The sequence below is a fragment of the Mytilus californianus genome, unplaced genomic scaffold, assembly GCF_021869535.1.
Source record: "Mytilus californianus isolate M0D057914Y unplaced genomic scaffold, xbMytCali1.0.p SCAF_9, whole genome shotgun sequence".
Lineage (NCBI taxonomy): Eukaryota > Metazoa > Mollusca > Bivalvia > Mytilida > Mytilidae > Mytilus > Mytilus californianus.
This window is the reverse complement of record NW_026262745.1, coordinates 80,389,373-80,416,032: the sequence shown is the minus strand read 5'-3', so window position 1 is coordinate 80,416,032 and position 26,660 is coordinate 80,389,373. Positions and strand designations below refer to the sequence as shown.

At 32.4% G+C, this 26,660-nt stretch overlaps 1 protein-coding gene across 1 annotated transcript; it reads left to right on the top strand.

The window, feature by feature from the left end:
- The first annotated feature begins 1,983 nt into the window (after positions 1 to 1,983).
- Positions 1,984 to 24,314, top strand: LOC127716485 (GDP-Man:Man(3)GlcNAc(2)-PP-Dol alpha-1,2-mannosyltransferase-like). The gene is made up of 4 exons (XM_052222710.1): positions 1,984 to 2,057; positions 18,030 to 18,250; positions 19,628 to 20,550; positions 23,998 to 24,314. The coding sequence occupies exons 2-4, from the start codon at positions 18,045 to 18,047 to the stop codon at positions 24,276 to 24,278; spliced, it is 1,410 nt and encodes a 469-aa protein (XP_052078670.1). The 5' UTR covers positions 1,984 to 2,057; positions 18,030 to 18,044; the 3' UTR covers positions 24,279 to 24,314.
- Positions 24,315 to 26,660: the final 2,346 nt, after the last annotated feature.

Here is a 26,660-nt window from a genome sequence, read left to right as displayed (position 1 = left end):
ATACATTTTTATCATTTAATATAGTAGGGTCACAAGAGCTGTCAAATATGTTAACTAAGTCATTTATATAAAGAAAGAACAATGTAGGGCTTAAAATGCACCCTTGCTTTACACCAACAGTGGAACTGAAGGATTGTGTTAACCCTTCACTAAACTTTACAGAAAATTGAACCTCCCTATACATGTTTTGTAAAATCTTATAAAATGATCCATTTATATTATAAGAACACAGTTTGTGAAAAAGTGCATTTTTATTTATTGTATCAAAAGCTTTTTTAAAGTCTATACAAAGCAGACAAAAATTTTCTTACAAAGGAAGATATTTAAACAATTCCAATGTCTACCAGAAAGAACAGCATCCGCAGCAGTATATATACTAATAGGAGCTGAGCCCATTGAGTCGATTTTAGACAAAAACATGCTAGCACTATTTCTCTCAATCTCTCGCCTGGATAGCTCGATAGAACGTTAAATATTAGAATGGGAATTGGAAATTAGTTCAAATTTTGACAACTCTTTTATTTGTCGTATAAATAAAATTTTGCAAAAATATCAATTGCCAAAAAGCAGAAGAAATTATGGAACATCCTCCATCAAAATATATGTGGAAAAAACAATTGAAGACATCAATAAATGAATACTGGTCTTCAATTTGGACAATAGAATGTAACACAAAATCAACACTTAAACATTTATCTCTTCAAAAAAATCCGGTCAATAATCCACATAACATTTGGAAATGTGTTAGAAATAACCAATATGACATAAAAAAGGCAGAATTCAAATGTAAGCTAGTAACTGGTACCTACATGCTCCAAAGTACTAGGGCAAACTTTAGTAAAAATGCTATTCAAACAAATTGCAAGCTATGCAATGAATCTGAAGAAACCTTGGAACATTTCCTACTACATTGCTTAAGTCTAACTGATGTTAGGCAGCGATATATGGATTAATTATTCAAAATGCTACGAGAAATAGAAAGGGGTGGTACAACAAATGTTATTAATAATGAACTACTTTTTTTTTAGTATTACTCAAAATTATATTAGACTGCTCAGCACTAGACATAATGAGTAATCAACCAATAGACAAGTTGCTAGATATAGAAAGGAAGACACAAGATTTATGCTACCATTTACACATGAAGCGTACACAACTTTTATGTGATATCAAGTGACATGAAAATATAACAGTAATATTAAATATAGTCTGAACAGTCTGCATGGAATGCCAAGCTAACTGGTTCAGTCTATAAATATCAGCATAAAAGATAATGCTATATAATTTTAACATTTGCCTTGGCAGGGCACCTATTGACTGGAAATCGTTAGGTTGTAAAATTTTTATTTATTCATATTGGTGAATCAAAGTGCCGTAATTTGTAACGTGTGAATAATATTATTTTATTTTTTTTTTTTATTAATATCTTTTAAAATATCATCAAAGACATTATAAACTTGTATTTTATTCACTTTAACTAACTAATTTTATTTTAAAATTATATATTTTTCATATCGTAAATATAAAAATATCCGCTTTTTCGGTTAAGTATTTAAAATTTTAATACTCATTCGATAAGTGGAGTGCTCCGATAAAACGGAGGAATATACCAGAACAGAACAGAACAGAACAGATGATTTCAAATTGAAAGCTTTGTCAATAATAGTCTTGAGTGTTAAAATATGATCACTCGTTCTGCAACCACTTCTAAATCCAATTTGTTCATTACAAACTATATTATTCTTTTCAAAAACTTTTCTAATCTATTCTGTAAAATTCTGCTAAAAAATTTCCCTAAACTATCGCCTTTTTATCAGTTTATTAGTCCAAGTAATCATGACTTCTTGAAAGGCGTTACATTAAAAAAATAGGACTAGATATGTCTCGGCCTGACAAAAAAAAAAAGCCTTTAACATTTGAAAAAACTCTGCATGCACATTGTGATCATTGATAAAGAATTTCTATTTCTATAGAGGGCGCCACTATCCCAACCGGATACAGTGTTGTCAAGATTGTTGATATGTATCAGCAACGATATGTTAACTGAATGAGTTTAGGTAATACTGAGGCTACACCTTTCAGAGTTGTTATTGAATATTGTCTGTTTATTTTTTTTCAAGAAATAGAAGAACAGATAGTCTATTATCAGTAGCATTGCATCATCATTTAATGTAGAACTTATATCTCAGGCTAATGAAAATTTAAATATTGACCAATTATGGAATAAATTCAAAGAAGGTAGTAATAAAATAATAGATGATAATGTACCAAGCAAAATAACTAAATCTAAGTACACCAACCCTTGGGCAAATAGGGATATAGACCATTTATGTAAAAAACAACGTAAAGCTTACAACAAAGCTAAAAAAACTGGTAAACAAGAACATAAAGATAAATATAAAAAGTTAAAAGCTACTGCTCAAAGAGAAATAAGAAGAGCCCAGAGCACGTACATGCAAGAAATAATTATCCCCCAGTTAGAAGAAATACCTAAATCTTTCTGGCAATTTATAAAAAGTAAAAAAACAGAAACATCTGGTGTTTCACCATTAAGAGGAAAGGATGGCTTATTATATAGTGAGCCGAATACACAAGCTAACATCCTAAATGAACAATTTAAAAAGGCTTTTACTACCGAAGATACATCCTCTATGCCAAATAAAGGTACAAGTCCCCACCCCACTATGCCAGACATATTTATTAGTAATAATGGCTTATTAAAGTTACTTAAAAACTTAAATCCACACAAAGCCACTGGCCCTGATAATCTGCCAGCATATTTTTTAAATAATTTTGCAGAAGAATTGTCTCCATTTTTGACATTCTTTTTCCAAAAATCTATTGATACTGGTAAAATCCCAACTGATTGGAAGCAGGCTAATGTTGTACCAATATTTAAAAAAGGTGACAAGCATAACGCTATTAATTATAGACCAGTTTCATTAACTGCAATATGTTGCAAAATTCTAGAACACATTATAACAAGCAACATAAGGAAACATCTTACAATTAATAACATATTAAATGATAGTCAACATGGGTTTAGAAGTAAAAGGTCTTGCGAGACCCAACTTATCATCAGTTTACAAGATCTTGCAAAATCATTGGGATATGGTAACCAAATAGATGTTATACTTTTAGATTTTTCCAAAGCTTTCGATAAAGTCCCCCATCAAAGATTAGCCCAGAAATTAAACTTTTATGGTATTAGGAATCAAAATTTAAATTGGATAAATGACTTTTTAGCTGACAGGCAACAGCAGGTACTATTAAATGGTGTTAAATCTTCAAAATTAGCTGTTGATTCTGGTGTCCCTCAGGGAACAGTTTTAGGCCCAACATTATTTTTACTCTTTATTAATGACCTACCCGAACATGTAAATTGCAATGCAAGACTTTTTGCAGATGACTGTTTATTGTATAGAAATGTTAATAATAGTTCTGATGCCAAATTACTTCAAAAAGATTTATCTAGTTTAGTACAATGGGAAGAGGACTGGCAAATGAATTTTAATCCTGAGAAGTGTTATGTTATTCATATTTCTAAAAAAAGTAAACCTTCCACTTTTGATTATAGATTGCACAATCATGTTTTAGGAGCAGTAAAAGACAGTAAATATTTAGGTGTAACTATAAGCCATGATCTTGATTGGGGAACACATATAAACAATATTACCTGTAAGGCAAATAAAACCTTAGGTTTTCTTCCTAGGAACTTAAAAAACTGCACACGTAAGGTTAAAAACCTTACGTACACATCACTTGTCCGTCCAGTCGTCAAATACTCTTCCCCTGTATGGGATCCGTACAAAAAAAACACATCACTCAGGTTGAGCAGGTACAGCGTAAGGCAGCCAGGTTTGTCTTCAATGATTATAAAGACAGATCACCTGGAGCAGTTTCAAATTTAATTAAATCATTGGAATGGGAAAATTTAGAAATAAGAAGGAAAAAAGCTAGATTAACTATGCTATATAAAATAAATTGGGGGTTAGTGGAAGTTCCTAAGGACAATTTAACAATATCTGATAGACGTACTAGGGGGAAACATAAATTTAGGCAAATATCAACAAATAAAGATTTCTATAAATTTTCTTTTTATCCTCGCACTATTTCGGACTAGAACTCACTACCTGAAGCAATAGGTATGTCTGACACCCTGGAATCCTTCAAAAGTGGCATATCCACTCTAACATTTGAAGGATCCACAACAGCTTATTAAACTACAAAGCCACTGTACATAATGTATATATGTTATTGTTAATGATTTTTCTTTGTCATATTATTTTTAAATTAAGTCCATATGTACATATATAGCACACAAGTTCCGGGAAGTTTTACACTCCTACCTAGGAGTCTACTCCCGTATTCGGAAGAAGTAGAAGAAGTAGTGTTTCATCGCCTTTTTATCAGTTTATTAGTCCAAGTAATCAATATTATCATGACTTCTTGAAAGGCGTCACATTAAAAAAATAGGACTAGATATGTCTCGGCCTGACAAAAAAATTGCCTTTAACATTTGAAAAAACTCTGACAACAACCAACCTTATTATTTTTATTTTAGCAATAAATTAAAGTGCATGCACTCGGTCTATGTTTCGTTGCTCTTGTTTTCTGTGTTCTTTTTCACTGTTTGAGACATGGTTATTGTTTTACCTGGAACATAATATTTTATTCAATAGAGGAAGTTTGCGTCTAAACAATATGATATCTTCAGACAAATTGTTTAACTTTATTTGTAAAAACTCTGTTTTGTTTGATGGGATTAAGTAAGGGAAATGCTGATTTTTCTGTAAATTGAACGTGCAGTGGGAAAATACCTGTGTGGGGACATGACGTCATTGCTTTATGACATCCTGAATTTTGGAAAACGTCCTGTTCGAAGACAAAGCAATGTCTAACCTTGCTTTATAAAATACAATTTCTTTCAAAAGAATTAAAAAAGATTGATAAATTTCAAAATTAAAGTCTATACGTCTCTTCAATACAGTGGAAGTGGTTGATTTCAAGTGACATAATTTTAAAAATAACACATTCAAGACAGGAAGAAGTCCATCAATATTAATAAACATATTTACACTTTTGGTATAAGCTGAATTTTGTCTTCGAATGACCTTAGATCTTCTCCGAATAACCTTCTGACGTCAAACAACAATCACTTTTTAATTATGACGTCAAATTTTTTAAATTGTGATGTCAAATTTTACAGGAACTTATGTGATTTTAATAATAATGATAATGGCGGACAAATTTGCATACAAGTGTCAATACGTCTATAGTGAATGGCGATGTGTTTGGTTTAATTGACATACCTTCTTCCTTTCTTGCTATACAAAACAAAATATAACATTAATGCCCTGATTAAAGTAAATTCTTTCATTTGATGACAAGATTTTAAAGTGGCGGTAACTACTGGTCATTGTTCCTTCAAAATTCTGCATACTTGGAACTCGTTTTTCGTTGTTTATCATAGGAATTTAAGTTCCGGTCTATGGTGCTAAACAGAACTTTTGTTAACCCTTTTCATGCTTTTTATGTTAAAAGAATATTTCCCAAAGAGTTCCTGTTAAAATCTATTTGAGAAAAACTGAGTTGCTGATGGTAACTGGTCCTCAACCAATATACTATTCCCAGGTTTTACTTTTTTTTTTTTAATAATATTTAATTATCTTTAAATATTTTTAAAAATATTTAAAGATAATTAAATATTTTTTATAATATTTAGAAATAAGAAGATGTGGTATGAGTGATATTCCTTTGAATTAAAGTGTATGAAAATATATGTTATAACTACTATCTTGTATTCTTGTATTGAAAGTTTGTTTTTATCCTTTAGTTTGATTGGAAAACTTTCTTGTCAGTGTCTCAACAAGGAACAAATAAGTCCATAGTAAAGGGTTCAATGTTGATAGTATTCATGTCATTTGTTGACCAGCTAAAATATTTGTTTTCTTTATTTATTGAATTCTCTGAGGAAGGCTGAATTTATGTCATACTGAGAGTCTGATACACAACTAAATGATTAATTCTATAAGTATTTATGCCCATTTAGATTATTGTATTCGAAGTAAAAAAAAACACAAACCAACACACATCCACGTGCATGAGTCCCAGATCAATGTCTCGATATGGTTTTGCAATAACAGGTAGTTAGATTCTCACTTAGTTTAATTAAAGCTAAAAATGACAGATTCATTTAGTGTGTATACTTGTATAGATAGAAATATACCCCAATGTGCAATCACCTGCCATTTCTCATCACTTGGCATCCGTCGTCGTCTGTTAATTTTACAAAAATCTTCTCCTCTGAAACTACTAGGCCAAATATAACCAAACTTGGCCACAATCATCATTAAGGTATCTAGTTTAAAAAATGTGTCCGATGATCCTGCTGCCAACCAAGATGGCTGACATGGCTAAAAATAGAACATAGGGGTAAAATGCAGCTTTTGGCTTACATCTCTTAAACTAAAGCATTTAGAGCAAATCTGACATGTGGTAAAAATGTTTATCAGGTTGAAATCTATCTGAGATGAAAATTTCAGACGAAATAAACACCCGTTGTTGGGTTGCTGCCCCTGAATTGGTATTTTTAAGGAAATTTTGCAGTTTTTGGTTATTATCTTAAATATTATTATAGATAGAGAAAAACTGTAACCAGCAATAATGTTCAGCAAAATAAGATCTACAAATAAGTCAACATGAAACTACTGAGACAAATTTAACCAAACTTGGCCACAATCATCATTAAGGTAAATAGTTTAAAAAATGTGTCTGATGACGCCACCTGCCAACCAACATGGCAGACATGGCTAAAAATAGAACATAGGGGTAAAATGCAGTTTTTGGCTTATATCTCTTAAACTAAAGCAAAAGTATAATGGTTGCATTATTTCATGCATCAATTGTAAACAAAAATATCAGGTGAGCGACACAGGCTCCTTGGAGCCTCTAGTTTTGCAGTAACATTGTATTTTGAAAATTATATGAGCTAGTTTTTGATGTAAACTTCAAAAATGATCAGTATGACAATAAAATTTAAAGATTTGAAATACTCTGAAAATTTCACAACCCTTTTTGGAGTTATTGCCACTGAAATGTTGCTTTTTACTGTTTTTTGTACATTTGGCTGTTATCTAGAATACTATAGGAACTAGATTAAAATGTAAATTGCAAAAATTATCAGCAGCACAAAAAGTAATTATAGTTTGTGCATATAAAAGTCCTAATTAGCAAACTGCTGATTTTTTTCATCAGGTGAGTGATACAAGCACATATGTGCCTCTTGTTATATGATGAATTCATAGTACAGTTTATACAATTGTTCATTAGCATGGTTAAATGAATAATTATCAAATGTTATTCAATTAATTGATTTATTTCATGGTACCATGAAGCCAGTTACTAAAATATTAGTCTTTAAGGACAAAATTATCTCAAAACTGAATTGTGACTATTTGTCCTGTTAGTTTCTGTCCTATTTTTGTTGTTAATAAAAGTACAGGAAACCATATAGGTACTACATACAACAAGAGTGCACACGCTGAAATGTCTCGCCTTCTTTACTAACCATTGATTTTATGTTGATAGTCCTAAATATAAAGCTTTACTACAAGTAACACATATCCAAGAAAATGAGGTCAAGTTCAGATAAACCAAACGTGAAATACATGTACACCTTACAATCATTCGATAAACCAAACATAGTTGATCTATTGCTTATAGATTCTAAGAAACAGTCTGAACCAAGAAAACTTAACATTGACCAATGAACCATGAAAATGAGGTCAAGGTCAGATGAACCATGCCAGACAGACATGTACACCTTACAATCAATGTATGCATTAAATATAGTTGACCTATTGCTTATAGTATCTAAGAAACAAACTTAACCATGAAAACTTAACATTGACCAATGAACAATGAAAATGAGGTCAAGGTCAGATGATACCTGCCAGACAGACATATACACCTTACAATCCTTCCATATATGACCGGACTGGATCGCATGTCAATAAGTGGGGGAACTAGCTGACATTCTGCGACCCAGTTCTGATCATATTATTTTGTAAGGGAACTAACTCTGAATAGTGATGGTAGAGCATAGGTAACGCATTGTCTGGTTTACTTTAATTTACCGCACAAGAAGTCAATAAAACACTAAGTTTGATGATTGTATATTAATTATTCTCGAACAGATAAGCATTCATAATTACAACACAAGTCATACATGTATACGAATATGCGACTAAGTCACCATGATGTGAACAAAGCCTGAAATTCTCTCATCCTCTAAATTACACAAAGTTAATATATATCCATGTCCCTTTCTAAACCCATTCTCCCAAATCTCAATAATCATTTAATGTATATCCTAGTTACTTGACCAATCAAAATACATAACTCCCAAAAAGGGGAGGGTAATCATTTTAATTCTGACTTTTGAACATATGGTGCCTTAGATACCTTTTTATCAATTACAATGTAAAGTTAAAGTATGAATTTTGTAACTAAAATATAACACTTCTATTGTATTTTATCTTAAATAGGAAATAGCTAATTACAGTCTTATTGTAATATTTTGAAGGTGCTAATAGCTTTACCTCAAGTTTACCTTAATCCCTAATCCAGAATTAAGAAAGACAGTCTAATTATGTTTTCTTTGAGATGTGAATTATAATTTATTTGCAATAAGCCCTTACTGAGTTTTGACATGTTGATATTCTAACACTTTAATTCATCCTAAAAGTAATAAAGAAAATATAGATTTATTTAATATTTTAAACAAAACTATTCAAAAATATTGCTAAGGAAAAATACCTCATTTTTCCTTGGTGATATACTCTCCCTTCTTCCAAAAAAGATTTTTTTTTTTTAAAGAAAGAAGAAGAAAAAAAAAAAAATTCTTTTCATATATGTACATAATATATAGAATACATGGCAACAAACATCAACATTATTTAACTTAACATTATATCCTTGCATGGCAAAGCTAATTATTTAAACAATAGTTAAAATACCATCATTTGTGAGAGTAAACACAACCTGAATTATGCACATGAATATCATTATGAATGTCATTGTATAGTCTTTGGAACACAGTCTTATGGTTTTGCTTCTTTTGAAACGAATCTTTTGACATGAATCTCCTTATGAACGTAATGAATAGTTATTTGAACACAGTCTTATGGTTTTGCTTCTATTGAAACGAATCTTTTGACATGAATCTATTGACAATTGTCTATTGGTTTGATTTCTTTTGGAACATATCTATTCTGTTGCGTGAAACACGAAAAATCTTCTGGAAACAAACAAACCTTCCTCTCAGAAGAGAGTGGTACCTGAAGGATGTTTTATCGGCGTAAACCAGTCGCCTGGTTTGAAGTCTCAATCCACATGATACTTCTGAATTTACATATGCTGGATGTAAATTCTGAATCCCAGTTCTGCATGGCGATTCATACCCGAAAATTTTGCTCCATACCAACCAGTCGCCTGGTTTGAAGTTTCAATCTGCATGAAACTTCTGAATTTTCATTATATGTAAATTGTGAATCCCATATTTGCATGGCGATTCATACCTGATAAATGGTTTTCCTGACCTTTGAAGTTTCAATCCGCATGAAACTGATGAAGTTTACATATGACGGATGTAAACTGTGAATTCCATATCCACATGGAGATTCACCTGACCAACTGATGTTTTACATCAACGAATGTAAAACTTTGAACTCCATATCCGCATGGAAGTTTCAAAAAGACACACATAGATTGCTTACCGTACATATTTTGAAATGTAACATGAAATCCATAACCTAATGGATTTTTCTTTATAATTGTTTGACAAGCATATTTAACCAGCGCTAGAATGAGGCTCAATATCATATCTCTTGTTCCCACGAGCAAAGCAGGGAAACTTGATTGCTGAACTGCAATTAACTTTGAAAATGTCTTGTATTCTGGTTCTTTTCTGTACTAGAATCCTCTGAAATAGTCTAAACTGTATTATTTCACAAAAGTTACTGAATCTTCTTCCATACTACTGAGTATTATGAGACACAGCTTACTTAAATCAACCTGTGACAATATATTTTGGCCTTAATACTTGAAATATTAATATCCTAACTGGAAATACTATTTAAATTCTTAACCCTTTGAAAAGCGATGAGCAGAGTCTTCATGAATGGAGTAACGTTTAGTATCTACATGCACATAGCATCAATATTATTCTTGAGTTGAGACATGAATTAATTGAACACTATAAAGTACAACCCTTAAGGGTAACTAACACCTTACTTAAGTAATATAGGGTAAAAAATAATTTTTCGACTTTAATAACTGACTGACTAGATATTTATAACAATACTTCAAAACCAAAAATAACAATGATGTATTGAAATCCCAAAAATTTAAATGAAAAATGAATTTTCTTAATTTGATATCAATTCAGTATGAAGTCGTCACTTTCACACCGAACTGCCTGTAAGAAGTAAGGTTTGGTTGACGAGACCAACCCTTACTCTACAGTATATAAATGTACCCAAATATTTGTCATCACTTTTAACAATCATTGTTATTTCTAATTTATTTCTATAACTTTATTTTAGTGTTGAATGATAACAACAACAAAAATTACATTACTATTGAAAAAAAAATGAATTCCATGGTCTCTGTCTAGGACAAGAGCATGAACAGTGCTGAGATAAGTAAATAGATTCTTAAAAACTTAAACGAGCATGTCTTTTGCAGAACAAAAGCTCGATAAAAGCAGAACCTATAACCTACCCAGTTTGGTAAGGGATTAGTAAAGGCTTGGATCATTGCCATTGACCCTTGCATAATGTTCAATTAGTTTTAATCTGAACCTGTTAATGCCATGACAAGATGAATATTGAGTGGGTATTGCTCTTCGTGTTGTAGGTGTAAAGTGATGCAAAAACTTCATTGTTTCAATATCAAACTGTGATACTGGAACAAAATCATTTGGTTGTACTGGATTTAGAGAATTTGCACACATATTTTCTTCTTGTTTGAGAACTTTTAAGAACTGCCTGAACACATCAGGCCTTAAATCATCACTCATAAATAGAGTACTTCTTGGGCCTTTACAGACATTACCATTTGAATACTTTACTAAATATCTGGACTCTTTTTGATCTTTGTCTAATGTAACGCTTACAATTCTTTGATTAAGTACTTGACTGAATTTTTGACAATTTCCCTTGTTTTGAAATGAATTTGGTTTTGTTTTTGGAAATGCCTTATTAGATTGTATGACTTGAACCGAATGACTTTTAGCTGACTCAAAAAACTTGTGTTTCCCTGGACGCTTACGTTTTCGTCCTTTTGCATTGTATTGTCTATGGTAATCCTGTTTTAAATTTTCTGGAATACGTGATCCATCTTGCCAACTAGTTCCTGGTTTACCAGTGAATTTGACTTTGTATATAGGTCTACCCTGATAAAGACTATACTCAACAAGTTTTTCAATTTCATTGGACTGAAATGCTATATTCTGAGGGTTTTGTGATCTGGTTTGATTTTGTGATGTCCCTTGGTTTGATTTTTGTGAACTTTTGACCTGTGAATTATGTTTGTCAGGAATACTTGTATCATTTTGAACTGAATTTTGAGTCTGAACTTCATTTTGTGTGTGATTATTGTTTTCATTTTGCATGTTTTGTGAATCAGTAAGGTCATTATTATGCTCAACATGTGTGGCTTCGTCATTATCTTGCTCCTCTGCATCAAGAAGAATGTCTTCATATTCAGGCAGCAAATAATTTGGCCGGTCCAGGGGATTATGATAGTCTTTCAGTCTCTTAGCATGTACTAATGCCTTAACCTCTTTTTGTGTTTCTGTGTTTTTAATCTTAAAGGTATTATTTGGCCCTTTGTACAGAATTCGGTAAGGACCTGTCCATCTTTGAACTAATTTGTGAGACTTGCCTTTTGGTGTTCTGCTACAATATAGCCATACTTTTGCCCCAGCAACGAAAGTTGGTTGAACTGCTTTTTTGTCGTGTTGAGTTGTATATTTGTCTTGTTTTTCTTTCTGGTTTTTAGCTGCAACTTCACGGTAGAGTTTTAATCTGTTCACCAATTCATTAACATGTTGTCTAGTTTCCCTTGGCATAGTTTGTTTTGGTATTAAGGACACATCAATAGGCAGCCTCATTGGCTGTCCAAACAGTATTTCAAATGGTGAGAATTGAGTTGACTGTGTTGCAGGTGTGGACCTGTAAGCCATCATGATTGGAGGTATATAATCTGACCAATCTGTCTGTTCTTTGTTACAATAGGAACGAAGGGATTGAATGATATAAGAATTCATTCTTTCACAGGCAGCATTGGTTTGAGGGTGATAACTACTGGTATAATGTCTAGTAACATCGCATAACTCACAAAGAGCTTGAACAAGCTTGGACATGAAATTGGCACCACGGTCAGATATGATACAACGCGGACTTCCCCAGCGGCATATTATTTCATTAAATAGTACTTTAGCAACCACCTTAGCTTCCATTGATTTTAAAGGAAACGCCTCACACCATTTTGAGTAACTATCAACAACCAAAAGCAGGTATCTATGTTTGTCAGGTGTTGTTGATAGCTCTAAAAAATCCATATGCATTCTTTCAAACACATTTTCAATTGGCAAAGGAGTAAGGGGTACTGGTCTCTGATGTTTAGAGTTCTTTGATTTCTGACACTGCTCACATGTTCTAACATACTTGTCTATGTCGGAATACATATTTGGCCAATAGTATTTTAACCGTAAGGAAGCATGATTTCTTTCAACACCTGGATGAGCTGCCATTTTACTATCATGGTAACATAACATCACGTCATGGCGCAGAACAGTTGGAACACAAAGTTGTTTTACGAAATTGTGGCCTGGAGGAAGTTTTCTTGAATTCTCTGAAACCATATGGTATAAAATGCCTTCAATAATTTCATAATGGTATGCCTTTGCAACAAGAGATCTTGCCTTCTGAACCTCATCTGGAACAAGTCCTTTTAGTTTATAGTCAAAAATTGGTTTGAAGTCTGGACAGTTTCTTTGTAGCTGGTACAAGGTTTGACGTGTTGGTAACATCTCATCAGGATCTTTAACTTGGTCCTCATCAATAGCTAGAACTTCCGGGATTCGGATGCTGTTTTGCCAGCCAAACTCAAAGGTGACTGCTATATGTTCCTTTCTTTCAGCATGTAGTGAACCAATCTCTGGAAGGTCATCATCAGATTGGTATTCCTTGTCTTGGCTATCTACAGGATAATCTCTTCGTGACAATGCATCAGCATTTTGGTTCTGGGTACCTGGTCTATGAATAATGTCGAAAGTGTACTGCTGTAGAAACAATGACCAACGCCCAAGTCGTCCAGTAGCATCTTTTGAATTATTTAGCCATCGCACGGTTATACTATCAGTGTAAACTGTAAACTGATTGTTTGCTATATACGGTTTGAAAGTTTTTATAGCTTCAATTAGAGCTAACCCTTCTTTGTGATTGATATGCCAACGTTTTTCTTGATCTCTTAAACCTCTACCTCCATATGCAATAACTTTTTCTAGTCCTTCATGATCTTTTTGACCTAATACATAACCAATTGCTGAATCTGACGCATCTATTGACAGGAAAAACTCTTTTTCAAAATCAGGAAATGCAAGAATTGGTGCAGTTGTCAGTTTTTGTTTTAATGTATTGAATGCATCATCTTGTTTTGTTGTCCAATCAAATTTTACATCTTTCTTTAATAGTGTTGTAAGAGAGGAACAAATTTTACTGTAGTTTTGAATAAACTTTCTGTAATAGTTGCACATACCCAGAAAGCTACGTAGTTGTTTGACTGTTTTTGGTATGGGATATTCAGAAACTGCAACTGTTTTAGATTTGTCAACCTGTATGCCATGTTCAGAGATAATGTGTCCTAAATATTTAACTTGTTTTGCGGCAAAATGACATTTGGAGGGTTGTAAAGTTAATTTTGCTTGTTTTAGTTTTTGAAATACCAGATTTAAATGTTCCAGATGTTCATTAAAGTTTTTGGAAAACACTAATATGTCATCTATGTATATAAGTGCAACCTTCCAATTTAGTTCTTGTAAGACTTTAGTCATTAACATTTGAAATGTTGCAGGTGCATTTGTTAAACCAAAACACAATCTCTTAAATTGGTATTGACCTTGTGGTGTCATGAAAGCTGTTTTGTGTTTTGACTGTTCATCAAGTGGCACCTGATGAAATCCGCTAGCAAGATCAAGCGAACTGAAAATTTTAGCTCTTGAATAGCCAACTGTATCAACAACCTCTTCTATTTTAGGAATTGAGAAAGAAACTTTTTTAGTGACCTCATTCAATTTTCTGAAGTCTAAAACGAATCTGTATGTATTGTTTGGTTTTTTCACTAAGATTACACTGCTATGGTAAGGAGACATTGATTCTTCTATGATGTCATTTTCTTTGAGATTTTTGATTTGTGTCTCTATAACTTCTTGCATTTTTGGTGAATATTGAAACCGTTTAGATCTAACTGGTGCTTCATTTGTTGTTTCAATGTTGTGATAATGCAGGTCTGTTTTGCCTAATTCAGAAGCATCTTTTGCGAAAACACACCTATTTGTTCCTATTAATTTTAGAAGTTTTTGATGTTGCTCTTTTGTTATGTTAACCGAATCAATTTGAGCATTAAGATTTAATGCCTCTTTAATGGGGTCTTGAAATTGAACATCAGATTTTGAATTGTTATCTAAGGCACAGATTGGTTTTGTGGGTGATTTCCAAACTTTTGAAATTGGTGAATTTGCCTTTATAACAATGTCTTCATTTGTTGGATTTAGCACTCTGTAATAGACTTTTGCATCTTTGACTAGACTGAGACAATTAGAACCTAATATTTGTCTGTTCATCAAATTATCGTGTGGCTCTAACAGCACTGTTGTATTTGTTGGGAATTTATTGATGGAAAGTTGAATATCATTTTCTGTATATGCTTTTAAAGTGAGTGTTTTGTTTGTTTTTGCAATGAAGTATCTCTCTAAATTCTTTCCAGACTCTAAGGCAGCAATAGTAAAATGATCATGAAATGAAACAATACGATTCGAAAAATTTATGTTTGCCTTATGAGTAGTCAAAAAATCTTGACCAAGGATTAAGTGAAATCCAACATCTCTTAAAATATAAAAAGAAAAGGGCATAACTAATTCATTGACATCTATGTCCAAATCAATTTTCCCTTTAACATTATGTACAGTATTACATACTCCACGAATTTCATGTAAATCTGTAATATTTATGTCTGGTAATTCTTATTTATAAAATGCCCTTCTAAGAAGTTGCTCATTAATAACAGAGATTGTAGCACCAGAATCTACAAGAGCATTAATATAAATATTACCTAACTTAACTCTTATCTTATTATTATTTACAATAGCTGTTTCTACATTAGCCATGAAGTTGTTTTTGAACTCAAAAGACTTTGCCATTTTAATAATATAATATTAGACTTCAGGAGGGATGAGAAATATAAGCCTTATCACTTATCAGACCTAATTATATGTTCAATAAATTAAATAATTATTATTATATAAAGTGTCACAGGTGATTTAATACTAGGCTGTACTCACCCTCTGCAGTTACCAAGGAATAAGTAAATAGTTAAATTCCTATACGGTTTCCTGTCCTGGAGGTCTTCTATATTATGGCACTAGTCTTTAAAGTTCAGAGAGCATCTTCTTCACGGGAAACAAAACCGGGTCCTCGAACCACTCTATGACCGGACTGGATCGCATGTCAATAAGTGGGGGAACTAGCTGACATTCTGCGACCCAGTTCTGATCATATTATTTTGTAAGGGAACTAACTCTGAATAGTGATGGTAGAGCATAGGTAACGCATTGTCTGGTTTACTTTAATTTACCGCACAAGAAGTCAATAAAACACTAAGTTTGATGATTGTATATTAATTATTCTCGAACAGATAAGCATTCATAATTACAACACAAGTCATACATGTATACGAATATGCGACTAAGTCACCATGATGTGAACAAAGCCTGAAATTCTCTCATCCTCTAAATTACACAAAGTTAATATATATCCATGTCCCTTTCTAAACCCATTCTCCCAAATCTCAATAATCATTTAATGTATATCCTAGTTACTTGACCAATCAAAATACATAACTCCCAAAAAGGGGAGGGTAATCATTTTAATTCTGACTTTTGAACATATGGTGCCTTAGATACCTTTTTATCAATTACAATGTAAAGTTAAAGTATGAATTTTGTAACTAAAATATAACACTTCTATTGTATTTTATCTTAAATAGGAAATAGCTAATTACAGTCTTATTGTAATATTTTGAAGGTGCTAATAGCTTTACCTCAAGTTTACCTTAATCCCTAATCCAGAATTAAGAAAGACAGTCTAATTATGTTTTCTTTGAGATGTGAATTATAATTTATTTGCAATAAGCCCTTACTGAGTTTTGACATGTTGATATTCTAACACTTTAATTCATCCTAAAAGTAATAAAGAAAATATAGATTTATTTAATATTTTAAACAAAACTATTCAAAAATATTGCTAAGGAAAAATACCTCATTTTTCCTTGGTGATACATACAACAAATATAGTTGATCTATTGCTTATAGTTGAAGAAAAACAGACCAAAACACAAAAACTTAACACTGAGAAATGAACCGTGAAAATGAGGTCAAGGTCAAATAAAACCTGCGAGACTGACATGTACATCATAAAATATTTCCATACACCAAATATAGTTGACCTATTGCCTATAGTATTAGAAAAAAAGACCAAAACTAAAAAACTTAACTTTGACCACTGAACCATGAAAATGAGGTCAAGGTCAGATGACACCTACCTGTTGGACATGTACACCTTACAATCATTCCATATACCAAATATAGTAGACCTACTGCTTATAGTATCTGATATATGGACTTGACCACGAAAACTTAACCTTGTTCACTGATCCATGAAATGAGGTCGAGGTCAAATGAAAATTGTCTGACAGGCATGAGGACCTTGCAAGGTACGCACAAACTAAATATAGTTATCCTATTACTCATAACAAGAAAGAAATTAACATTACAAAAAATGTTGACTTTTTTTTTCAAGTAGTCACTGAACCATGAAAATGAGGTCAAGGACAATGGACATATGACAGACGGAAACTTCGTAACATAAGGCATCTATATACAAAGTATGAAGCATCCAAGTCTTTTAGCTTCTAGCTTCTAAAATATAAAGCTTTTAAGAAGTTGGCTAACGCCGCCGCCACTGCCGCCGAATCACTATCCCTATGTCGAGCTTTCTGCGACAAAAGTCGCAGGCTCGACAAAAACTAGGAATTCATAATAATTCAAGATTTCATGGATACAGGTAAACCACAAATTTAAATGTTCAATGGAGTACACATTTTCTAGACTTTGGTAAATCCACAAAATCAGATATCCACAAAAATACATGTTTTCCTAAATCCACAAACATAGATGCACCTACAGTACATGACAACAACACGAATACAGGAACATTTTTTTTAGTAATTACAACACAAATTCAGGGAAATAATGTAATGACAACACACACATACAGGGAAATAATGTAATAACAACACACAAATATAGAAACTCCATAAATCATCTGACCCTAACATCTCTGGAAAATTCAAAAATCAAATAACCGTAGTTGTACTTAAAAGTTAATCAGATCATAACCTGAAGACAACATCAATACAAATAATTGTAATTTTTGTGGGTAAAAAATACATGAAGAGAAGATCAATTAGTTAACTTAAACATAATGCTTTATTGAAATTTCAATTATTTATTCATCATTAATAAAGTGTAAAATATAAAAATTGACTTGGATTTAAAAACATGTTATATATAATATATTAAAACATAGGTTTACAAGAAGTAAATAAATACATGATATACCGGGGTATGATCATATATGTGTACATAAACATTTGAATTTCTGTTGTCTACATTTATTTTTCAGTGTTGGCCATTCAAAATGCTGGTATTTTTCTGTATTGTTATATCTACATTATTATGCATACCTATGTTGATGCGATATTGGATTAAACAGCGATCAAAGAATTTACTACCACACTTAAGGAAAAAAGGGGAGATAACTGTTGGATTTTTCCATCCATATTGTAATGCTGGTGGAGGAGGAGAAAGGGTACTATGGACAGCTATCAGAGCTTTACAGACCAGGTAACTATGGACAGCTATCAGAGCTTTACAGAACATTCACTTCATGTATGGACAGCTATCAGAGCTTTACAGAACAGGTAACTATGGACAGCTATCAGAGCTTTACAGAACAGGTAACTATGGACAGCTGTCAGAGCTTTACAGAACAGGCAACTATGGACAGCTATCAGAGCTTTACAGAACATGCAACTATGGATAGCTATCAGAGCTTTACAGAACAGGTCACTACATGTATGGACAGCTACATGTATCAGAGCTTTACAGAACAGGTAACTATGGACAGCTATCAGAATATTACAGAACAGGTAACCAGGGACAGCTATCTTTGCTTTACATAGCAGGTTACTAGGGACAGCTATCCGAGCTTTACAGAACAGGTAACTAGTTACAGCTTTCAGAGCTTACAGGTTAGGTTACTATGGACAGCTATCAGAGCTTTACAGAACAGGTTACAATCTCACACATATGATATTTAGCTTTCAATGAAAATTGTCCATAAATTTAAAAAAAAAGAGACAGAATAAAAGTTTGTCATTGCTACTATTAATAATGACTACTGCTATTACAACAAAAAATAAGGACAAAATATTAAACCCAAAAAATTGTTTAAATGCTGTTAAATCCGGGGCCAATTACATCAAAAACATTGAAACTATGTGATGCTCATTTATTATTATGGCTAATGGTCCCTACTAATACATATTTATTGTTTTACTTTTGTCACCAACATTAATGTTGAATCCTGCTTTGTACTTGGCCTGACATGGTTAGCAGATTTTAAACCAGCATGTTCACAAGGTAACAGTATAGATCAAAGGACATCATATACTAAGATGATTCAGTATGGCATAGAAGGAAAATATTGAATAGGATTGCAAAAGTTTGAATCACTTGATTTTAACTTATCAATGTATTTCAAAGCAGTAACACAAGGGCTGTCACATGTGGAACAGGATCTTCTTACCCTTCTGGAGCACCTGAGATCATCCCCTCGTTTTGGTGGGGTTCGTGTTGCTCAGTCTTAAGTTTTCTATGTTGTGTTATGTATTTTTTGGTCGTTTTGGTCATTTTCATTTTTTTTGCCATGGCGTTGTCTATTTGTCTTGGACTTATCAGTTTGAATATCCTCATGGTATCTTCGACTTCTCTTTTGGATATGAATATTTGTTTGTAATATTGTCTACAATCAAAAGTCTTATTTATATACCTTCTAGATCTATATTGGTTTGACCCAAGTACTGAAATTGATTAATAGAAATTAGTCATTGTTCCTGTTAGCTTCTTCTTCTGTCAACAATGAGGCCTTAAACCTCATTTCATACAAGGTATTGTGAAATATTTGTGTTTAATGTGAACTGTGTTTTCTTGTTTTTACAGATATCCCAGAATTCAATGTATTGTTTACACAGGAGATACTGAAGCCACTGGATCAGACATAATACAGAGGGCCAAACAGAGGTTTAACATCAGTATCACCTCTCCAGTACAATTTGTTTTTCTTACAAAAAGATATTTGGTAGAAGCTCAGAAGTATCCATACTTTACATTGCTAGGACAAAGTTTAGGGTCTATGCTGTTAGGATGGGAAGCTCTAATGAAATATGTTCCGGATGTTTATATTGATAGTATGGGATATGCCTTTACACTACCATTATTTAAGTATTTAGGAGGATGTAAGACAGTTAGTTATGTTCATTATCCTACCATCAGTACTGACATGTTACAACGTGTATCAGATAGAACTCAATCACACAATAACTCTTCATTCATCTCACGAAGTGCCACACTTAGCTGGGCTAAATCTCACTACTATAAAATGTTTGCATGCTTGTATGGAATAATGGGTAGGCGTTCAGACAAAGTCATGGTGAATTCTACATGGACATTTAATCACATTCAAAGGCTATGGAAAGTTGCAGACAGAACATACATCATTTATCCTCCCTGTGATATTTCAGAGTTTACCAAAATTCCTCTGACAAACTGTCATGTGCAGAAAACAATAGTGTCTATTGCTCAGTTTAGACCAGAAAAGGATCATGGTTTGCAAATACGATCGTTTTCTAATTTTCTGAAAAGTCATACAAAAGATAAACAGATTTACAAGCTACTTTTAGTTGGAAGTTGTCGTAACGAAGGAGACTCAACAAGAGTGAAAGAACTGAGAGATTTATGTACCCTGTTAAACATTGAAGATAATGTAGAATTTAAGTTAAATGTTAGTTTTGAGGAGCTTAAAGATTTGATGTCAACTTCTCTGATAGGAATTCATACTATGTGGAATGAACATTTTGGCATAGGTAAATACCAGTATTATATTGACCAAACTGAATTGGGAAAAAAATTTCCATTTCTCAAATTTAAACATTTTAAATCAAAACTAATTTGAACATGTTGTGTTTTTTTTTTTTATTCTTGTTTCAAAATTCCAATAGGGAACACATATAACATTGAACTAATCAAACAAACCATTTTTATACGCCCGTTTACGGGACGTATTATGGTATACGGTTGTCCGTCTGTCTGTCCGTCCGTCGTCAACATGTCGGACAATAACTCAAAAACGCTTTAACCAATCTGCATGAAACTTTGGTGAATTGTTTATATCTATTGACGTGAGCTCCCTTTCGTTTTTTATAAATTTTAGATTTTAAGTTTCCAAGTTATGGGGTTTTATTCATTAAAAAAGGGGGATTTTCCAGTTTTTGGACAATAACTCAAAAATACTTTCACCAATTTGCAAGAAACTTTGGTGAATTATTCATATCTATTGACATGAGCTCCTTTTCGAAAAAAAAGGTCAGTGGCCGAAACGTCCCAAAAATGGTTTCTGTTCTCTAACTTTAGTTTGCCTCAACCAAATGTTATGAAACATATACACAATGTTTATTACCACAAAACACAGATCATGATTGAATTTTGGTGGCGTCACTTTTACTGTTCTAGAGTTATGCCCTTTTACAAATGGAAAAATTGCTGAATTTTTCGTTTCTGTTCTCTTTCTTAAGTTTGCCTCAACCAAATGATATGAGACTTATACAAAATGCTTAATACTACAAAACTCTGATCAAGTACAAATTTGGGTTGTGTCACTTCTACGGTTCTTGAGTTATGTCCCTTTATAATGTTATATGCAAGCAGGGGTATTATCTGTGTCCCATGGACACATTCCCTATTTATTTTTAAACAAATTATCTTGGAAAAATGTACAAAATAGTGAATCCTCATTAGCAGTTTGCATTGCCTATTTATTTGTTAACCACTTAATAATAACAAAGTTTTGAAGTGGTAATTCCAGGTATAGCACTTAGGTCCAAGGCACTATAATATATGTGATAGTACATGTATATAAAGTCATATATTTTTTTACTTCATATTAAAAAAAAAGTTTAATATGTTTTATTTATTTGAATGGCTAAGTTTTACTATAAAACATGTGTACACAGACTTTGAAAGAAAATCTTTTATCTTATCAAAATCTTCAGCAATGTACTGGTATTGAAATATAAAAATATATAAAAAAGATAAACATCCCTCTATATCATGTCTATCAGCTCACTTATTAGTCCCCTACCGACGAAGTCGAAGGGGACTTTAGGTTTGCACTCTGTCCATCTGTCTGTCCGTCTGTCTGTCCTTCTGTCAGTCCGGCAAATCAGCTTTCCACACTTTTTTCTTCATGCTTGAAGATATTGATTTGATATTTGGTATATTGTTTTATCATGACAAGTTTCAGATCAAGTTCGAATTTTGTTCCGGTCTGATAATTTAGTCCAGAGTTATGGACCATATCTAATGTTAGAGTACTATGTTAAACCATATTTCTGTACAAAGGGAGATAACTCATTTTTTAAAAGACATTCATTGTTAAATTATTTGAAGAATTTTTTAGCAGGTTTGTTTGTTATTTAGTATAAACTAATTTTCTGAATGCTATATATATATAAAGAAAAATTTATGAAGCGAAATCCTTTAATTAGATAATAATTTATTTTTATTAATGTATATATTTCAATACATTACATTGTGTAGATAAATGTTGTTGACATTTTATAGGTAAGTTACAAATCTATATTAGTTTGTGACAAATGAAAGAAAAAATATTTGGAACTATTAATTATATTTGATTATAATTTGAAAATAGATATACACTGTATTACATCATATCTAATTTTAGAGAACTATTAAACATATCTAATGTTTTTTTCACTCATAAAATCAGTTTTCCACACTGTTTTTAGTCATGCTTGAAGATATTGACATGATATTTACTTTTTGTTTACACCATGACAAGTTATAGAACAAGTTAGCATTTTGTTCCATTAAAACGAATTTTTACCTGGTAGGGGACTATGTATTGCCATGCAATACTCTCAGAATGCTTGTTATTCATGTGATTCATGATTCTGTGTTGATTGTTTATTAAGATCACGATTGGGAAACTTTGGCATTAAAACCAGAAAGTTAATTAGTAGGCAAATTTTCACTGAATGAAATATATTTTGTCAATTATATGTTATTGATTCTGAATAAATGTTAAAAATCGTGCATAAAGGACTTAGTTTAGTATATATACATGCATTGGTTCAATTATTTCCTTAACATTATAATTTCAAGAAACTCATTTCATAAGACTTTAATTAAGTGACAAGCATGTAATTTTACGCTTTTCCCTCTGGCTGTTTTCCCCTAATTTTTAATGTCTTCATTTTTCTTCAGAATTTGAATTCAGTTAACAGAGACTATTATTAGACATCTACCATTAACACAAAATTCCCTAAATGTCGGAAATATTAAGATATTTTTTTAACTCACTTTGTTTTTTTATGGTTGGCTTTTCAAAATTTTACTGAATGACTCTGTGATATTCAATTTGGAAATGTTTAGTTTTTATATATGCCTGTTGAATTCCATAGTCCTTCCATCCATTCGTCCGTCAACACTTTGTATGAGAACTCAAATTTGCTTTAACCATTTCTCAATGTACTTTTAACACAACATTAGGATTAACCGAAGAAAATTCTATTGATTTCAAAATTTTTTGGCTTTGTTGTATCAAGAGTTACAGGACTTTAAACCATTAGATTTAAGGCAATTTTATTTTACTCCAGTATTTCCTGTATTGATTATTCAAGGCTTTACATAATTGTTGGGATTGATAAAAGAAAGCTTTAATATTTTTTACAAAAAAGAAGCAAATTTTTCACATGTTGTACCATAACTTAAGTTACTTAGATTGATATACTGGAAACTTTACATAATTGTAGGAATTGGTGAACATAACAATGTTTGATGAAAGAAAAAAATTCTGATATTTCATTTCAGAGTTGTTGGACTTTGCATTGGCTTTCAGATAAAAAAAACACATTTTTTAAATGTCATGCACTATCTCTAGTATGCTTGGATCAAATTATTACAAACTTAACACTTGGGATTGGTGAATATAGACTTGTTTTTGATTTTTGAAAACTTTCTGGTTTTTCATTCCAGAGCTTTCACAGACATATTTGATGCAATATTTATATACGCCCAAGGGTTAATGGTACATGTACATGTATCCTCATGCATGTTTCATTTTATTTGCTTATGATTCAATGCCTTCTAAATATTCCTTTTTTTCTTGCAACAATTTCAAAATGCACAATAAGGGTGTATCAAGCTGCTAATTATTTGTGGTCTTAAAGAATAATACATGCATATTAATTGTTAAGATACATAAACAGAATGTGAGGTTATGACTTTTTCAGGAGTTGTGGAGTTAATGGCAGCAGGAACTATTATATTGGCCCATAATTCTGGTGGCCCAAAGCTTGATATTGTCACAGACTATAATCACCAAAAGACAGGATACCTGGCAGCTGATGAAGATTCATATGCTGCAGCCATGGAAACGATATTTAATTTGAAAGATGAGGAAAGACTGGTCATTAGACAAAATGCTAGACTATCTGTAGAAAGGTTCAGTGAAGGTGAATTTGAAAGAGGATTTTTGATGGTGTGTGAATCCTTTTTAGTAAAAAATCTATGAATTATCTCCATAATTCCTGATAATTCTTTACATTGATTGTCTTTACTAATGCCATTTTGAAAATCTTCTTAAATATTTTTTTCCTATTTAAAGCAAGAAGAAAAGAAAATGTGATGGTAAAAGTCAATGAGAAAACAATACAACAATACAGTTGATTAAAAAGTCATCCTAATCTCGCATTGCAATCTACAAGATGCTATATGACTTCCTGTCCCCTTAGTCTACTTGTGAAAATATTCAAAAAGTCTAAAGCAGTTCCTAAGACTTAAATCAATCAAAGCACTATTCCTTTATTGAAAACATACAGTTCAAATCACAAAACAATACTTATCATCCAGCTGATTTGTGCATATTTTTAGAAGAATTATGGGTTTGATGATAAAAGCATCAAACTTTGCACAATTGTAGATATATGTTTGGTTGTCAATTTAAGCTATGAACCCACTCTGAAAAATCCAATATTGTGGCAATTTTCAATATGTCTGCCAATCAGTCCAAATTTCACAACCATGTATAATTAAAAGCAAATAATATTCAAACAAAATGTTTTAAAAACATATAAAATGTAATCTAACGTTTCTAGTAAGTCATAACGTTATATTAGACTTTTCATTTTTTTTTCCTTCTAAATGGCGGAAAATTTCAAAATGGCCGCCAAAAGTGAAAATAAACAAACTAAGACAAGGCTTTGCTGATATTACTTCCATTGAATTGCATTTTGCAGTTCATACAATATTCTAGGAATTGCATTTCCATAATATATGGACGGTGCTTGCAAGACAATTTAAGCAGATATCCCATAAATTGTAACATTCGAACGTTTTCAGGACGCCATCAGGATTTGTTTGACCGTTAAGTACCATCTGAGTCACAAATGATAATAGATATGTACCACTTATCCTTGCCACAATCCTTTCTTTTTCATTGATTGTGGTAACGTCAGGATGATCAATCAAAATGACTAATCGCCAAATTTCTATTTGCAATGAGTAACATCACGAGTGCGACTAGTTAGCTAGAAACTCAGTGATACAACCTTTGGGAACACCGGCGTTGACCCCTAGTTTTGATGAAAAAGGACTTGTGTTGTTTATACTTTCAATGTTGTGTTATTTGTTCTTTATTTTTCAATGTCTGTGTTGTCAACCAGTGAAAGTTTTTATTATCCATCGTACAGGCACAGGAAACCTTAGGGAACGACCATTTAACTTCAAGGGGGTTATGGTTTTTTCCTAAAAAAATATTGTGGTCTCCCCAATTTGATGAACGAAAAATATCGTGGTCAAGCAGATGACAAAAAAAAATATTCTGAATCCAGATTTTCTTCATACCTTATAATAGTGTTAAATTTAGAATAAAATAATTTGATTGATAGCGTCGAAAAACTAAAAAAAAAATGTTCTGACTCAGACAAAAAACCATAACCACCCCTTGAAGTTAAATGGTTGCTCCCTTATTTGATTTCAAACGTTCACATTTGGTCAAGTTTTATATAATTTACATGTACCAATGGTTTTTATACGACCGCAAAAAAATTTTTGTGGTCGTATATTGGTATGACGTTGGCATCGTCATCGTCGTTGTTGTTGTTGTCGTCGTCCTGCGTCGTCCGAAGACACATTGGTTTTCGCACTCTAACTTTAGTTTAAGTGAATGGATCTCTATGAAATTTTACCACAAGGTTCAATACCACAAAAGTAAGGTTGGGATTGATTTTGGGGGTTATGGTACCAACATTAAAGGAATTAGGGGCCAAAAAGGGGCCAAAAATAAGCATTTTTGTAACTTCCAGACAAAACTTGTGTGTTAGTGTATGGATCTCTCTGACATTGTACCACAAGGTTCCATATCACAAAGGGAAAGCTGGAATTGAGTTTGGGGGTAATTGCCGAAACGTTTAGGAATTGGGGGCCAAAAAGGGACCAAAAAAAAGCATTTTTCTAGTTTCCAGACAATAACTTGTGTTCAAGTGTATGGATCTCTCTGAAATTGTACTGCAAGGTACCATACCACAAAGGGAAGGCTGGGATTGATGATGGGGGTAATTGCCTCAATATTTTAGGAATTAGGGGCCAAAAAGGGGCAAAAAACAAGCATTTTTCTAGTTTCAGGACAATAACTTGTGTGTAAGTGTATGGATCTTTCTGAAATTGTACTACAAGGTTCCATATCACAAAGGGAAAGCTGGGTTTGAGTTTGGGGGTAATTGCCCTAAACGTTTAAGAATTCGCGGCCAAAAAACACATTTTTCTAGTTTCCAGACAATAACTTGTGTTCAAGTGTATTGATCTCTCTGAAATTGTACTGCAAGGTACCATACCACAAAGGGAAGGCTGGGATTGAGTTTGGGGGTGATGAATCATAAGGGGGTACAAAAAATTT

What these genes read in the sequence shown, in the direction of transcription:
- LOC127716485 (XM_052222710.1), top strand. Translation starts at nt 18,045, where the DNA reads ATGCTGGTATTTTTCTGTATTGTTATATCTACATTATTATGCATACCT. An exon ending in ATCAGAGCTTTACAGACCAG is followed by an intron (nt 18,251 to 19,627) that starts GTAACTATGGAC and finishes TTGTTTTTACAG; the next exon opens with ATATCCCAGAATTCAATGTA. An exon ending in GAATGAACATTTTGGCATAG is followed by an intron (nt 20,551 to 23,997) that starts GTAAATACCAGT and finishes TGACTTTTTCAG; the next exon opens with GAGTTGTGGAGTTAATGGCA.